Source organism: Gouania willdenowi, chromosome 8, assembly GCF_900634775.1.
Source record: "Gouania willdenowi chromosome 8, fGouWil2.1, whole genome shotgun sequence".
In the NCBI taxonomy this organism is placed as follows: domain Eukaryota; kingdom Metazoa; phylum Chordata; class Actinopteri; order Blenniiformes; family Gobiesocidae; genus Gouania; species Gouania willdenowi.
This window is the reverse complement of record NC_041051.1, coordinates 27,813,312-27,830,872: the sequence shown is the minus strand read 5'-3', so window position 1 is coordinate 27,830,872 and position 17,561 is coordinate 27,813,312. Positions and strand designations below refer to the sequence as shown.

Below are 17,561 nucleotides of genomic sequence, written 5' to 3'. Positions count from 1 at the left end.
ACTGAGGAAATTGCTATCCTCCAAATATTGTGGAATTTCTTAAAAATGTCATTGAGTATGAAAAATAGTGGATTGGGGGAAAAAAAAATTATTTCCATTCAAAGAACTTTATTAATAGTGTTTTAAAATATGTGATTTGCACATTGTATGTTATTTTTACGAGTTTTGAAAAAGAATCACAACTTTGACCTTTTTCAAAAAAGGTGATAAGGTAATTTTTTCACCCATTTAGTTGAAATTTTGGGCCCTGAAAATTCTTTTAAGGGGTTCAACAGAAAAAGTTTGGGAACCACTATAGTTTATAGGCTCTCTTTGTATTTTCCATCTGTTTACTGACACTGTTCATGTGTCACAGAGATAATGCGTCATCGTGTGGCGAGACTACATCACTACATGTTCACTTACCTTTATTACATTCATTTATAACTACACTTACATGGAGGACCCACTCTGCCATAAGTGAAAATAAATAAACAGTGTTTTAGCATAGATTTAGGTATTGAGTGATTTATTTATTTATGGCATATATATATATATATATGTATGTATTTATTTATTTTTAAATATGGCAGAATTGGTCTTCCATACATTCACTCTTAAATGTCAGATTAATCCAAATAGTTTCATCTCTGATTGCCATAACCTGTCATATTAGCCCTTTAATCAAGTTTTAGATCTTATTTTCCGTTCATGAACAGTTTTCCTTGAAGTTTACGCTCATGGTGAATCATTTGCAATATATTTAGACCACAAGTGATTTATGGTTTGTGTGACAACTTGGAAAAGTCTTACTGCAACATTATGTATACATAATATAGCATTTTTTTTGTCCAAAAATACAAACCTGCAAAAGAATAGGATTGGTTATAAATTTTAGTAGTATTATCAGAATAAATTTAGTTTAGTTCCCGATTTTAAAACTAAAAGTGTTAACACACAATACATACTTAAATGATAACTTTATATCACATTTTACTGTAAAATAATCAGAACAATAAAATCAATAATAAAGAATAATAAAAAAACAAATAATACAGAGGTAAGACAACTAAGACAGAAAAAAGCAACTAAACTACCAAAAACCAAAGTGAACAGGTGTGTCAAAGGAGTAATTCAAGATTTATTAAGTTTAACAAACTTTCTTTGTCTTTTTTGTAAGTAAGAAGATGAAACTCATGTTTTCTTTTGATATTCTTTTGTTAATAAAAAAAAAAAAAGTTAAAGAATGACTTGAAAATGTAGATAAATTTGAATGAAAAAATTTCAGTGTTTGAAGTATTTAATTTAATTCTAACCTAAACTTTATTAGGCCGTGATTCAAAAACTTCTTTCTCATTTTTTTTTTTTTTTTTTTTTATCAAAGTACAAATCTGTTTGGAGACGTAAATGTGTGTAATAAAAATATAATTTCAACAATTTCACATTTAAATAATTCATTCAAATATATATTTATATACAAAAAAAAAATCTTTCTTAGTTCCGTTTTGTTATATATTAATTGTATCCCACTTTAGATGTTTGGCTTTATTTAATATACTAATTTCACTGTCATCCCTTTTAATGTCCATAATATATTAGTTATTTAAATTTAATTTATTTATCCTTATTTAATTACACACATTTTTGCTGTATACTATGGGGAAAATGTGGAAAAGTTGTAGTTACAAGTTGTAACCACTGGGAGCGGTAGCACTCACTTACCTCTTATTTTGACGTTTTTCACGTTGGGGTGTGAACTTTCAAAATAAACCCTGAAAGTACGCTTCGACGGCAAACCAACACGCGTGGCTAAACTTTTATTTTGAAAGGTCAGGCTGAGTATAAGGTAGCATTTAGCTTCTTCAGTTTCAACCACAAGGACAGCCGAACAGGGCGTCTAATCTGAAGCGGCGACCACGTTTATTGCCATAGTTAGTCCGCAGGTGAGTGTCATAACCATAAATGTGTTGTTTTTAACTGTATGTTCAGTTTGAAGCGCGTGTTTTTCCATATAGAAACTACTTTCTGTTGAAAACGCAGCTCATTTAAAGGCTAGTTAGCCACTTAGCATGCCAACTGAAGCTTTGCTAATGAAGTGAAGCTGGGGGATGGGTGCAGTTATTTTTTACTTGTGTTGAAATCTTACACTTCTTAAACTTAAGGTCTAAATTTAAAAGCACTTGTTTGCGGGAACTAAATTTATCCCGAACAAGTGCGAAGTGTTGCTATTGTCGGGTTAAATGTACGTCCAGCTGTTCGGGTTTAGTCATGTGACTTTGGTGGGACTTTACCTGATTAGTAATTAATATACTAATATTTAAATTCTTACTCTTGATTGTACTACTTTAATCTGTAAAGTAATGTATTTATACACAAGCTTTGTATGTTTACACAGTCGTAAAAAGTAGCTGTGGGAAAAATAATCGATGCATCGTCATTCTGACATAGTAATCGATTATATTTGAGGCATACTAATATAATATAATATGTAATTAATACATTAAATTAAATACTTTAGAAGGATATTTTAAAACGCAATGGTTGAACTGCTGATTTAGTTTTTTTTATTATAGTTAATGCTATGTAAATGTGCATCGCGATACATGGAATAGCAGTCCTAATTGAATCGTGATGTGCATAATGATTCCCAACTTTTAAAACATTATTACGTGGTCACTGAACGTTTTAACTTGTGCAGAAGTTTCACCCGAGCATGCACAACTGTTTGATTTATAAATGATCAAAATGTCCCTTCTATGGCTCCGTGTAAAGTGAAAAAGCAGAAAAAGTAAATACTGCGACAGGAGATTTAACTAAAAAAAAAGTGTTCATGTACATGTATTTCTGCAGGTAAATGTCTAAGAGAAATAAATTTGCTCGAGAGTGGTTTACATATAAAAGTCTTCCTGTTTTCTACAGTTAGTGTCCACTGGGAGCGTCTCTGTTGGGGTTAAGCATCTGCAAACCTTTGTTTGTGCAGAGAAACCCATGCAAGGGCTGCACATTGAATCCATTTTCAAATATAATGAAATTAAGACAATATTTAAAAAGTGATTATGTTTTGTTTATCTATTGTCATTATTATGGTGCAGCGCGCTTTTATGACCTATGTCAAATTAGTGTAAATATGATTGCGCTGTTAAAGGGCAAATGCAAGTTAGTGGTGTGGAAAAATGGTCCAATTTTGTAGTTTGGGATTAAGAAGTCATTGTCAAACACCAGCAGCTCTAAAGTAGCTAATGCTAGTGACTTTGTTTTCTCTTGGTGAGGCAAAAAGACATATTTTTAATTGAAAAGTGTTGATAGCTGGGTTTTCATTACAGAGTTTTGCAAAATAAAAGCAATACCTCTAAATGTCGATAAAGTATAATTAACATGTTTTCATTGAAGGTTGTTTCGGGCTGAAGCCTCACAACTCCCGTGAAATCTCATCCCGTGAGACTTCGCCGCAGGAAGACGGAATCTCCAAACCTCCTCCTAACACCAACAATTCCTTTGTTGTTTTACGCCTAATGTGGGAGTAATAATTTTTAAGTATAACGCTAAGAAATGTCGCGGTGAAATGTCGACACTTACCGCGTCATGTTGACTTGGAGAGAAGTGGTCATGTGACCAGGTACGTGTATTTGCGGAGAAAATGTTTCCATAGCGCTTTTGCGACATATTTCAATATCGAAACGTCTGAAATACCTCCTCATTAAAGCGTAAAAACTTTTGATATTTCATTGTTTTTTTTAAATGACCTGTTTTTATTGTGCTATTTAAATTTTGTGCATTTCCAAGGGTCATGGAAACACAGCTAGTGATGCAGAAGCATACAGTCAATGTATACAGCAGTGGTTCCCAAACTTTTTCTGTGAACTTTCACATAATATATTTCACACAATGTCACATATTGCCTCATTTAAATTTGAAAAGCTTGTCTTTGAATCAGTCTTTTTAATAAAATGTTATTTCCTGTCTCTACAGGGTTATACAGTGTATATATTAGTGGATGACCTATACAAGCATGAGTAACTACATTCATCATCACCTTCACCAATTCAACAAATAACTTTTGGCTTTAAAGTAAGACACTAGCAAAGATTAAAAGAACAACAACTTAAGCTTTACTTCACTAAATTTGGCCTTTAGTTATAAATTTCAAAATTTTCCGCGCTCATCACAACGTGATCCCCCTATGTTGTGAATAATTCTTGGTGAGAGGAACTCTGTGTCCACTCCGTCTGATTGGTTACTCTGCGCGTGTTTGTCCCACTTTCAGACTAATCGCCTATATTAAACATTGAATAATACAAGGTGATTAGGATGGATTCCAAACTATAAGAAATGTAACCTTTTGTAAAAAATGTAAAAATGTTCCTTTTCTCTTTTTTCTTCACTCTTTTGTCTGTTCCATCAGCGCTGTCCCACCATGCGAACCCTGTACCTCCTGCTAATCCCTGCTCTCCTGCTGCTCCTGGCCATCCCCGTCTCCAGGGGGCGCTACAACGATGACTTTGACGATGGAGAGGACCTCGCCGACTTCGATGACAACGACTTTGCCGAGTTCGAGGACATGAACGACGACCTGGCGTCCGAGGCTGAAACCACTCCTCCTCCTCCACGCGCCTCGCCGTCCTCTCAGCCCGAGGAGGAGGAAGACGAGGATGAAGCCACCGTGGAGCTGGAAGGAGACCAGGATGGGTTCGAAGACTCGGACACTCAGGTGCATTCCTCACTTACAATTTTGTAGGCTTTATTTTTTGAGTTGTTGATGTTTTTAATGGCCATGTACAGTTTTAAGGACAGTACAAGGAATTTGTCTTGGTAGTTGGTGCATGAAACAAACAACAAAAAAAATTAAAAAAAAAAGAACAAAACAGCAACAATAATAATAATAATGATAAATATAAAGGACGAAGTTCTTCCTGAAATTTGCTATCATCTCCACTGTCTTTAAAGCGTTGAGCTCCAGGTTGTTCTGGCTGCACCAGGACACCAGCCGGTCTGTCTCCCACCTGTAGTCAGACTCATCTCCATCAGAGATGAGACCGATGATGGTCGTGTCGTCTGCAAACTTCAGGAGTTTGACCGACTGGTGAGAGGAGGTGCAGCTGTTGGTGTACAGGGAGAAGAGCAGAGGAGAAAGAACACAGCCCTGAGGAGATCCAGTGCTGATGGTCCGGGGAGCAGAGATGGTTTTTCCCAGCTTCACGTGCTGCTTCCTGTCAGACAGGAAGTCTGTGATCCACCTGCAGGTGGAGTCTGGCACGTTCAGCTGGGAAAGCTTGTCCTGAAGGAGAGCTGGCATTATAGTGTTGAAAGCAGAGCTGAAGTCCACAAACAGGATCCTGGTGTAGGAGCCTGGGGAGTCCAGGTGCTGGAGGATGAAGTGGAGAGCCAGGTTTACAGCATCGTCTACAGACCTGTTGGATCTATAGGCAAACTGCAGGGGGTCGGTGATGTCCTTGATGTGGGAGAGCATGAGGCGTTCATAGGACTTCATGACCACAGATGTCAGAGCGACGGGTCTGTAGTCATTAAGTCCTGTGATCCTCAGCTTTTTAGGGACAGGAACGATGGTGGAGACCTTAAAACAGGCTGGTACGGTGCATGTCTTCAGTGAGGTGTTAAAAATGTCTGTGAACACTGGAGACAGCTGATCAGCACAGTGCTTTAAGGTGGAAGGAGAGACAGAGTCCGGTCCACAAGCCTTACGGGGGTTTTGTCTCCTGAAAAGTCTATTTACATCTCTCTCTTTGATGGAGAAAGGTGTCTCTGTGGGAGGGGGGGAAGATAGGGGAGAGAGCCTCTGTAAGCAGCTGTGGTGAGACTGTAGCTTTGATGTGGGGGGAATGCAGCTGTCCTCACAGAAGCTGATGTAGGACGTCACAGTGTCTGTAAACTCATCCAGAGAACTGTTCGCAGACCTGAAAACATCCCAGTGAGTACAGTCCAAACACTCCTGGAGTTTCTCCACTGCTTCACTGGTCCACTGTTTAGCTTCCTTCACCACAGGTTTACAGAGCTTCAGCATCTGTCTGTATGAAGGAATCAGGTGGACCATCAAATGGTCCGATAGGCCCAGTGCAGCACGGGAAACGGCGTGATAAGCACTGCTTAGTGTGGTGATCCAGTGTCTTCTCCTCTCTGGTCGGACATTTAATTAATTGTCTGTATTTGGGGAGCTGGTGTGAGAGGTCCCCTTTATTAAAGTCACCAAGCACAATGATAAAAGAGTCCGGGTAGGTCCGCTCCATGCACAGGATCTGGTCGGCGAGTGTGTGCTGTGCCTCGCGCACATCAGCTGACGGTGGGATGTACACACCAACCAGGATGAATGAAGCCAACTCACGGGGAGAATAGAAGGGTTTGCTGTTGATAATAAAGGATTCCAGGTGAGGAGAGCAGTGCTGAAGGATCACTGTCACGTCGTTACACCAGTTGCTGTTCACATAAAAGCAGATTCCTCCACATTTCCTCTTCCCGGTGAGCTCCGCGTCTCGGTCCGCTCTGTGAAGTTGGAAGCCGGCCAACTGCAGCGCAGAGTCCGGTACCGCTTCACACAGCCACGTTTCCGTGAAGCACAGAACAGAAAATGAGGAGAAGTCTCTGTTTCTACCCAACAGCAGCTGGAGTTCGTCCACTTTGTTACACAGTGAGCGCACTTTAGAGAGGAATATCCCCGGTAACGGTGTGCGTCAACCGCGCTGGCGGAGGCGCACAAGCGCACCAGCTCTTTTTCTTCTCCTCCGGCGCTTCACTGCGTGAGCAAAGGTGAGCGTACCTTTGAGTAAAATGTCCAGTAAATCCACAGAGGAGGCGATGAAAGTGGGAAATAAATCTTTGGGGATTGTTGCCCTGACGTTCAAGAGCTCTTCTCTTGAATAAGAGCAGCCAGTTGCAGATTTTACGACAAAAACAAGACAAAAAAGTGCGCACCAACACACCACAGCAGCCATCCGCGGCGCCATCTTGAAACAACTTATGTCTTATCTTCTTGAATTTGTTTCACTCAGGACCAGGACATGTACAGTAAATATGACCAGGAGGAGTTTGAGGGGATCAGGGATATCGAGAAGACCGGTCACTCCATGAAGGACCCCCTCATCATCCACACGGTAATCTTATTGTTTAAATCTCCTTAGAAGCCCATCAGTCTTATAGTGTGTGTGTGTCGACAATCTGCTGCCTTAAGAAACTCACTCTGAATGCGTTCCTCAGTGAGTTTCTAAATGTTTATATATGGTGATGGAGTAATGAAATAATTAAGAATGTTTTTAATTAGGACTGGGTGAGATTAACCAAAAATCTTATCTCCAATATTTTTTTCTCATTCAAATTTTTACTAGAAAAAATATTCTGGGTTAAAGCCACTGATGCAAAATGCAACACAAATCACATCACATATGAATACTCCTCAAACAATTAAACAAACAGTAAAGCACACGGAGCAAAATTAACAAGCCAGCTTTCTTTTAAGACATAGTAAAGCCCATATCCACGGCTTTCATTTGTGTCACTGCATTTTGCTTTTTTCTCTCATTAAGGACAGCGCGTATGAGTGAGTTAGGAAGGATATAGGAAAAAGTAGCGACTTTTAAACTTGGTATTGTTGTGCAAAGTAATCTTTAGATTAAAACAATATCCTTATAAATCATATTGATATATCGTGCAGCCCTAACACAAATTAACATCTGGTGTTTCTGTGCTTGGTCTTTAAAACCAGCATCAGGTCCACAGCAATTACTTATTTCAAATTTCTGTAGCCGATAACCAAATAATAATAAAAAAAAAAACCCTCTAAACTAAACTTCTTAAAATGCTGGATGACATCAAACGTTTTCTTCTTCTTGGTTTTATTCTGAACACATTTTAATGCAGAATGTTCTCTTTTAATTTTTAATTAAAGAAGAAAAAGTCCTTTTTTGTTCCCTGTATCGAAAGGTGATCATGGCGTCCTCGTCGCTCGGTCATTATTTTACTACAGAAAGAGGAAATCGCGAGCCTTTCCCTGTGTTTGCAGGACATCACTTCCTGTTAAACCCTGGTGCTCGCACACATTTTATTTCCTCATTTTGTGTATTGAGGTTTGTGACTGAATGCTTTGTAGACTCCCTACTTTTAGTATTATTTTAATTAAATGATTAAATACAGGTCAATTTAGTAAGAAATAACTGATTACTAATTATTTTAATGTACTTTTTCGATTCATGTGATATCAAAGTGGTTTGAATGTGGCCCTGAATGAGGATTGGAAACCTCTGAGGTAGGGCTGCTCAATTAATCGAAATTTGATTACGATTTTGATTATTACACCCAACAATTACAAAAATAATAATCGAGAAAAAACGATTATCAAAAATAATTATAAATTTTAAAAAACTCTCAAAGCCAAAGCTAACCTTCAGACCAACACGAGGAAAGTTGTTGCTAGTGGTCTTGAAACGTGGCAGGAGAAAAGCAGCAAAAATGCTTGGTAAACAAGTGGAAAGTCAAATTCTCTTTGTTTGGGAATATTTTGGGTTTGATGATGAAGACCTAGAACAAAGACACATCACGTGCAAGAAAGGTTTTGTTTTGTGCAAAAGTGAACATACTTGATTTTGGTGTTTGAAGGCTTTTATTTATGTTTAAAGAATATGTTTTTTTGTAAAAAAAAATAAAATAACTTTTTGGTTGACAAATAATTGTTTGAATAATCGTGATTTCAATTATGACTAAAATAATCGTGATTATTATTTTTTCTATAATCGAGCAGCACTACTCAGAGGTGGAACATTTACTTTCCACAGAGAAAGGATTGTACTTCTTGAAGAAAATTAGAATCCAATGCCAAAAATGGGGCATCCAAATGTTGCCCGAAGTAGTTTTAATGGGAGAAAGGAAGCCAAACGTCAGATTTCCTCTGCTGCCCTGCAGGTACCGGCTCATCTCCAGAACAGCTGGGAGAGCTACTACATGGAGATCCTGATGGTGACAGGCCTCCTGGCCTACATCATGAACTACATCATCGGCAAGAACAAAAATGGCCGTCTGGCTCAGGCCTGGTTCAACTCTCACAGGGAACTGCTGGAGAGCAACTTCGCTCTCGTGGGTGGGTTCACTCTTTCTTGTTAGTTTGCTCCTCCTGTTTCTGTTCATCTCGCTGGGTTTTCACCATCACGTCTGACTGGGCAGGTGATGACGGCACCAGTAAAGAAGCGGTGAGCACGGGGAAGCTGAACCAGGAAAATGAGCACATCTACAACCTGTGGTGCTCTGGGCGTGTGTGCTGTGAAGGAATGTTGATCCAGCTCAAGGTAACGACTTGTTTTTTTTTAAACAATTATTCAGTATAAACTGAAGGTTAAGGCACTTGTGTGAAAAAGTGGTTTGATAATTACTATAATAATGTGAGTTTATGAGAGATTATGATTTGATGAGGCTTGAAAATAAAGATGTTAAAAATGCCAAATTCAGAGGTGTAACATACAAAAAGGTGACTTCATTTCCCTGGCTTTATTCTATCACAAAAAATATAAAAACAAACCAAAGAGTGAAACACCCATTAATGTCACATTATTCAAATTAGAGTGAATTTACCCCAAAAAATAAAACTTTAGGTTCTAATAGATGTTTTTCTCATTTACAGTATGCGGTTATATTCTACCACTTGTCAATGTAGAACTTTTAATGCTGGTGTTTTTAATGACCTGAACATCAGTCCATTTATTTAATCACCTCAGATAGATGACTAGGTTTATTATCATAATCAATAACTTTGATACATGTAAAGCTACAAGCACGATCAAGGTTCACTACTTCCTTCACAACAGACTGCTCTGGATGCCAAAGACATATCGTAATCTGACTCACTTGTTCTTTTGGTGCTTTTCACCTACAGTTCATATTCCAGGGGTGGAACACACACACACTCTCACACTCTTCACCATTTGCTGTTCTTCTGATACCCACCAACATAACAGGGGTGTCTTCCATGACGTTTGTTTTCTTTGTTTCCTGCTCTAAGAATCATTATCTTAATCTTTCATCGAATCATTTTTATGATGCTGTCTGTGTGTATTTACACATTTACTAAGTCTAGTTCCTCCAATAAAGATTCTACACAAGCATTCAGGTTAGAAGTAACATTCTGACAATATTTAAGCTTATCTACTAGAATCAGTGTACAGAATCTGACACACTTTAAGGCAGCAAGTCTTCATATACAAATTAAGTGTTTAGTGAATCTGGAATTTAAACTACAACTGACAACACGGAGGAGTTTTGTTTGCCAATTTAAAGAAATAACCCTATTTCAGAGAAAATATGGTAACACTTTACTTGAAGTTTTATACATATGGCTGACATTAATATGTCTTTATTATGACACGACACCTGTCATTAGCATGAATAAGGTGTCATGAAGGCTGTCATTAAGTGTCATTTGTTACCCTACATAACCCCACTAGATCACTCCGCCTAACCCAAAAATCCGCCTTCATGACACCGTATTCATTCTAATGACAGCGTATTGTCAGCCTTATGTATAAAACTTCAAGTAAAGTGTTACCAAAAATATTTATTCTAATGCAGAATAAATATTTTTATTTTCTTTCTTTTTTTTTTTTAAAGTTTTGATTTTCAATATATCCTGTCATACTTTTTTATGGCTTTACTATCAAAGAAGACAAAGTTTTCAAAACTTTTACGTCCCCTGTATTGAAAGGTGATCATGGCGTCCTCGTCGCCCGGTTATTATTTTATTACAGGAAGAAGAAACTGCAAACCTTTCCCTGTATTTGCAGGACGTCACTTCCTGTCAAACCCTGGTGTTTGCACACATTCATTCTGCTTTCTTAACATACAGGAAGTCAATACTGAAGGCACTGCTAAAAAACTTCAAGTTTTTTTTCACATGTGACCCACATAATGAGGATTTGTGCTGCTGAGACAATGTAAATCCCTTCCCTGTTCATCCCTCCAGTTTCTGAAGAGGCAGGACCTGCTCAACGTGCTGGCCAGGATGATGCGGCCCGCCGGAGACCAAGTGGTAAGAATCCCACTGTGGGTGTTTTTGTCTACTCTGTGGTGAGTATGTGTGTGCGTGACCGTGTGTTTGTCGCTCACCTGCAGCAAATCAAAGTGACGCTGAATGAGGAGGACATGGATACGTTTGTGTTCGCCGTGGGAACGAAGAAGGCCATGGCCAGGCTTCAGAAGGAGATGCAGGACTTGGTGAATATTACCCACACACTCTAGTTTAAGGAAAAGCAACGTATTTACAGGATTAGGTCACATGTCTGGATTTTAACTTGTGATGCACTAATTTTTAATATTCAAAACAAAGTGCATTAGTACACGACAAGTGTCCTATATTTTTTAGTAAAAAACATAGTTTAAAAAATTACAAATTATGGCCAAATAATCCAATAAGGCACAAATGCAGCTGCTTAACTGTAAAGATGAATGAGTGATGATTCTAAACCACTGTGTGCAGCGGCTGTTTCATATTTCATAATCCAACATGTTTTGGTTAGCTTAGCACGTAGCAGCACGGGGTGAAGGGCCAGCGCTACGTTATCAAGTCAGTTTTCCTGCTTCGACTTATCTTATCAGATGAATTTAAGACATTATGGAATATTTCGAAATTGAACTATAATTATTGTGTATTCTTTGCTTTTAACTCTGATGGTCTTCCTCCTCCTCAGAGCGAGTTCTGCGGCGACAAGCCAAAGTCGGGATCCAAGTACGGACTCCCAGACTCCCTGGCTATTCTTAGTGAGATGGGCGAAGTCACGGACGGCGTGATGGACAACAAGGTGTGAACTTGGCCTGACACTGAAGCTGCTGTAAAATGTGTGAAAGGCTGTTCAGCCATTTGTCACGTGATCTCTATTCTAGGACCACATTTGTTTATTATTTGAAAAATTGTTTGTATAATTACTTTGCCTCTTATGTTTGCTAATGACACATTGCTTTTATTATCTCATGAGAATTTGGACAGTGTGATAAGAGAAGCAAATGATGAAATTTTCTAATATATTTGAGTGGTTCAAACATAACAAGCTTTCTCTTGATTTGCAAAAAACTAACTTCATGATTTTTAGCACAAAAAACCGTAGCCTCAGTCAAAATTATGTAAATTTGCCAATTGGAGTCAAAATTAACATAGTAGATAAAACCAAAAATTTTTGGTGTAATTGTTGACCAAAGACTCACTTGGAAACCTCCCTCTGAGCATGTTTGTAGGAAAATAATTAAATCCATAGGTATTCTCGGTAGAATCCGTCTGTTAATCCCTCTTGTATGATGACTATGATGAAGTATAATTTTCCCATACCTTATCTATTGTAATATTGCTTTATATACTGTATGTAAAGTGCGTAGTGGTGAGGGGTCTCAGTTGACCACACAGTTATGTTATAAATATTTGATGGATTTAAAAAAGTATTTTGTATGTGCAAACAAATAAATCTTAACTGTGGTTTTCTCCTCCCACTTTTAGATGGTTCATTACATCACCAACCACGCTGACAAGATCGAGTCCATCCATTTCTCGGACCAATTTTCTGGTCCAAAAATTATGCAAGAGTGAGTATTTAACCGTATCGAAGTGTTGCTGTTTTTTTGGGGTTTTTTTTTTAACGATTGCCAAAGAGATTAAAATGTATTTTATAATCCTTTTTTTAAGTCCCAAACACAAACATCCATTATAATTTGACTCAACATTTTCTGCATCTTCTGGCGTTTTATTTTGCACAGTTTCTGTCGAGAGTAATTTTTCGTTTCCTGTATCGAAAGGTGATCATGGCATCCTCGTCGCTTGGTCATTGTTTTACTACAGGAAGAGGAAAGTGCAAGCCTTTCCCTGTGTTTGCAGGACGTCACTTCCTGTTAAACCCTGGTGCTCGCACACATTCATCTAAAAGCCTTTTAAACAAAACACTGATGCATGAATGAAAGTTACGCATGTATGTTTGGATTCTATCAGGAGAAACGTCACCAAACGCTATAATTTAGCTGCTAATAGAAAGAGAAACATTTATTCAAGAAAAAAAATTAAAACACTGGTTTTAGTTATTGTTCTGATCAGCAGAAAATAAAATGACGAAGTTTAGAAAAAATATTTTTTTGTAATTGACGCACTCCATTTAAAATAAAATCACATTACGGTGAACTGAATTTTGAAGCAGTTAACACAAAGATGAGCCACATGCTGTTTTCATTTGAATTCTAATCATCCTCTAAAATAAACACACAAAAGGACAACAAATACACACAAAAAAACAGAATATACAAAGCTACAACAAACGTACAGAAAATGATAGAAAAATACACAAATTCACCTTGCACACTCTAAAGAACAACAAAATAAATCTTAACACACAGGAGGACAAGAAATATGTTTTAATATGTATACAAATATAAATCACCAAAGATTAGACAGAATTATGACAAAAATACAAAAGACTCCAAAAACCCATAAGGAAGACATGATAGAAAATTACGCAATGACCCAAAAACATACAAAATAACAAAAAGTAAAAAGAAAAAACCACAAACAAAAGGACTGAAAATTACACAAGGATTTTAAAATATTCAATGACTTTTTTGTGCCTCCACTGTAATAAAAGTTCTTATAATGTGTTTTTGGGAGAGTGTCGGGCTCTGACTGCTTTTAAATTCTCATCCTTTTTGTGATGCTTTTTTTTTTAATTTAAGAAACCAAGCCTGGAGTCAAAAAAGAGGAACTTGGTCTCCTAAGTGTTTTTTTTTTTTTTTTTTTTTGTTCCTCAGGGAAGGTCAGCCCCTAAAGCTGCCTGAGACTAAGAAGACTTTACTGTTTACATTTAATGGTGAGATTTTCATCATGTTTTCTCAAGTCTTGCTTTTCCTTCATCTGTGTAGTTTGTGAAGTTGTGTGCGCGTGTGTGTGCGTGTGCGCGTAGTGCCTGGGATGGGCAACACCTCCACCAAAGACATGGACGCTCTGCTTCCTCTGATGAACATGGTGATTTACAGCATCGACAAAGTCAAGAAGCTCCGTCTCAACAGAGAGGTGAGGTCAACGTAGCCAAGGGGTGCACACACTTCTACCACGAACAGCACCTCACGACTGTTAGGGGGATTATAATTGTAAATAAGTAGATTTTAATATTTACACTATTATTGCTATTACAATTATTCAATAATTATTCAATATTTGTATAATATTAGGGCTCGGCAAATTTATTTGTATAGTGCATTTTTTGTTACACGAGGCAATTCAATGTGCTTTACATGATTAAAAAGTGCAACAGAACATATTTAACAGTTTAAAAATCAATAAGAAATTTAAATCAGCAGTAAATGTTTTTTTTTTTTTTTTAATCTGTTGTAAATACTTTTAAAATCTCCCTCTCAATCATACTCTGTAGAGAGAAAAAGTGCCTTTAACTTGGATTTTAAAATGTTTACACTGGATGTTGACTTCAGCTCTGCTGGTAGTTTGTTCCACTTCTTTGTATTAAAATACAAAAGTAATATTGAAACAGTAGCATTTAAAAACTGAGTTTTGATTTTTTTTTTTTTTTTTTTTAAATATAAATACAATGAAGAAAAATATTTCTGAAAAAGCAAAGCACCAAACACAGATGCTCACTTCATCAAAGAAACACAATAAAAAGCACATTTAGCGGTGCCAGTCAGTGGCACACAGAGCGTTTCAGTGTTGGTTGTATTTGTTCTTTAGAAGAACTTCAATGGCTTCCACACACGTAGGTTGTTCTGAAGATGCTAATAATAAATGTACCTGGTTGGGCAGGTCATTTAATGGCTTTGAGGCTGGAGGTTTTTCTTCTACTTATTATTAGAGGTTGTAAATGAACAGATTAGTGCACGAGTGCCCCTCAAATTGAGCTCAAAAGCTGAATTGTTAGGTTTCATTTCTGGTATATGTAGGGTCCCCACGGTCATAAAATTCCTGGAAAGGTTTTGGAATTTGAAAAACCGATTTTTCCAGTCTTGAAAAGTCATGGAATAATTTAACTGTTTTGGAAATATAGCCTATTTTATTTTAATATTTAAAATCCAACCTTTGCTATTACTATTACTGTCAGACCTCTGTTACACTAGTTCACTGGAAAGGCCCGCTCATTTTTGCACTCTAAAGGTCTTGAATAGATCTTAGCAGTTGGAAAAGTTTTAAAAAAAAAACATTGTCAAAAAAGTGTAGGAACCATGCATATGTGACTGTGCTGTTCCACTTTGCATTTTGTGTGGATTGTGTCCCACGTGCGCGATCGACGCATTGTGCACCTCAGGGTTGAACGAACAGAATAGAAACAAAGTTCGTTTTGTGCTTGAAGGGAAAGCAGAAAGCTGACAGGAATCGTGCTCGTGTGGAGGAGAACTTTCTGAAACAGACGCACGCTCAGCGTCAGGAGGCGGCGCAGACACGACGGGAGGAGAAGAAAAGAGCGGAGAAGGAGAGGATCATGAACGAGGAGGACCCTGAGAGGCAGCGCCGCCTGGAGGTCTGAGACTGAGTTACACGTCTCGAGTTAGAAGTTCCAGGATTTTAGTCGTTGATCATGAAAGATTGTTTCGTGCTCTCTCGGCAGGAAGCAGCTCAGCGACGCGAGCAGAAGAAGATCGAGAAGAAGCAGATGAAGATGAAGCAGATCAAAGTGAAGGCCATGTGAAAGGTGGCCATCCCGACAGAGAGCTCACACACACACACACACACACACACACACACACACAGTCAGTGCTCAGTTCCCCAGCTCTGCTTTTGTCTTCTTCCACACAGTTCTCCTCCCAATGAATCGCCTTCATGAGCTTTTTCAACCTGAATCAAGACCCAGTCAGGAATCATGATCTAAGAAGGTCCCAAGAAATTTGCTCTGGTTTCATTTTGAATTTATTTGCATTATATTGATCTTAAATAATACTAATATAGTAATTTTATTTATATTTAAACCAGGGGATATGTACTGGTATCTGTATCTTCCTCTTTTTGCAGACTGTTTATGATTGTCCACAAATAAAATGCACTGGAGTCTGTTGGACGTCCTTCTCTGGTTTGTGTCTTTCTGTCTCTTTGTAAGTCAGAATCAGAAGTTGGGTTGGTATTTGCCAGAAAAAAATTACTTTTAAAAAGGCAGAATTTTATTTTTATTTTCGAAAATGTAAACGGAATATAATAAGAAAACAAAAATATTCTCAACACTATTTAGCAATTCAGGAGTGAGAAGAAGTAAAGAAGTTTAATCACACCCCCATCCATAAATCCTTTTTTTTTTTTTTTTTAACTAGCTTATTATAATTAACAATATAAATCCTTCATTCCACCTTGCAAAGTTTTACAAATGATTTAAAATAATACAAATTTACAGTCAACATATACTAAAATACACCTACCCTAAATATATAGGGTAAATAAATAAGCTAAGGTTTGTCCTCACTATAGCTCTTGAAAATAATTTACTTGGTTGTACAAAAACATGGTATTTTCCAATTAAATAGCCCTCTTATTAATACTCTTTTTTATATAAACATGTTTTGAATATTTGCAGCTAGTAAATATTTTTTTTCCTTAAACATTATTTGCAATGTTTGATAATTCAAATTTGTGACTTATCCTAAAAAAACAAAACAATGGTTCCTACTCCTGTAAAGGTAACGCTCATTAATTTTATTTGTAGTCAAAAATTTTAGGAACCTAAACTGTTATGAAGTCATAACTCGAATTAATAAAATGAGGAAGTTATACAAAGTAAAGTTGTAGAACAAAGTGTCATTTTGCAGTCTACACAAAACCCAAAGCCTAAAAAGGAAGTGGGGACATTTTTTTTTTTTTTTTAATTGATTGATAAATGTTTGGATTCAAATACTTTTACTTTACACCCTAACCCTGTGTAGCATTGTCAACAGGTGCAGAGGGCACATTAACAGGATCTGTTTTACAAATAATGACAATTTAAACTTTTCTTCTCTTCAAATTCAGGTTTTTCCAAATCAAAGGTTTAGTTACACACATTTCACACTTTCCTAGACTTAACACATCAAGTAAACTAATATTTACTTTAAAGAATGACACACTATTCACTGTTTATTGACCCTTGGCCAGGATTTAGTCTGTGTAATGGAAACATTAATTTATACTTGGTTTATCGTTATTTATTTTTTGCAGTGTTTTATCTTATCTGGTCCTTTTAAAGTTTTAATAGGAGAAAAAAATTTTGTTTTTTTAACATGGGAAAGGTATACGTTTTATATACGCAAATGAATGCAGCCACAACTGAAAGAAATTAATTGTATTATAATATAGAATATAATTAGAAATATGAAATCTAAATTTGTTGACCCTCGGCCTGCATTTGTTCACGGACAGTAGTTTTGAGGTTGGGATGACCAAACCTTCCAAAATTAAAAACAAAAATACACATATTTTTAATAGGCATAGAATAAATAAATAATGAAATGAATAAAAGTTGGGGGTAAAAAGATATATTTATTTTTTTGTTTTTAGTTCCACTTTTATTTATCAATTTTTATAATTTTTTTTTTTTTTTTTTGGACATTTTTAATGTTTGTATTTTTTGCTTTTATATATATATATATATATATATATA

At 36.8% G+C, this 17,561-nt stretch overlaps 1 protein-coding gene and 3 non-coding genes across 5 annotated transcripts; all 4 read left to right on the top strand.

The window, feature by feature from the left end:
- Nucleotides 1-1,773: 1,773 nt before the first annotated feature.
- On the top strand, nt 1,774-15,999 carry ccdc47 (coiled-coil domain containing 47). Of its 2 annotated transcripts, XM_028454417.1 has the most exons (14): nt 1,774-1,922; nt 4,382-4,687; nt 6,981-7,082; nt 8,884-9,058; nt 9,142-9,263; nt 10,931-10,996; nt 11,080-11,181; nt 11,655-11,765; nt 12,452-12,537; nt 13,744-13,802; nt 13,896-14,005; nt 15,294-15,461; nt 15,549-15,632; nt 15,737-15,999. In XM_028454417.1, the coding sequence occupies exons 2-13, from the start codon at nt 4,394-4,396 to the stop codon at nt 15,627-15,629; spliced, it is 1,476 nt and encodes a 491-aa protein (XP_028310218.1). In that variant the 5' UTR covers nt 1,774-1,922; nt 4,382-4,393; the 3' UTR covers nt 15,630-15,632; nt 15,737-15,999. The 2 variants fall into 2 exon arrangements, with proteins under 2 accessions (XP_028310218.1, XP_028310217.1); XM_028454416.1 differs by having other exon boundaries at nt 15,549-15,999.
- On the top strand, nt 7,895-8,024 carry LOC114469084 (small nucleolar RNA SNORA71). The gene has a single exon (XR_003674712.1). It is a non-coding gene; the product is annotated as a small nucleolar RNA SNORA71 (small nucleolar RNA).
- On the top strand, nt 10,659-10,788 carry LOC114469083 (small nucleolar RNA SNORA71). The gene has a single exon (XR_003674711.1). It is a non-coding gene; the product is annotated as a small nucleolar RNA SNORA71 (small nucleolar RNA).
- Nucleotides 12,734-12,863, top strand: LOC114469081 (small nucleolar RNA SNORA71). Its single transcript, XR_003674709.1, has one exon. It is a non-coding gene; the product is annotated as a small nucleolar RNA SNORA71 (small nucleolar RNA).
- Nucleotides 16,000-17,561: the final 1,562 nt, after the last annotated feature.

Excerpts from the sequence above, each read along its gene's own strand:
- ccdc47 (XM_028454417.1), top strand. The coding sequence starts at position 4,394 with ATGCGAACCCTGTACCTCCTGCTAATCCCTGCTCTCCTGCTGCTCCTG. Across the intron at positions 14,006-15,293 it reads AGCTCCGTCTCAACAGAGAG|GGAAAGCAGAAAGCTGACAG; the intron begins GTGAGGTCAACG and ends TTGTGCTTGAAG. Across the intron at positions 15,462-15,548 it reads AGAGGCAGCGCCGCCTGGAG|GAAGCAGCTCAGCGACGCGA; the intron begins GTCTGAGACTGA and ends CTCTCTCGGCAG.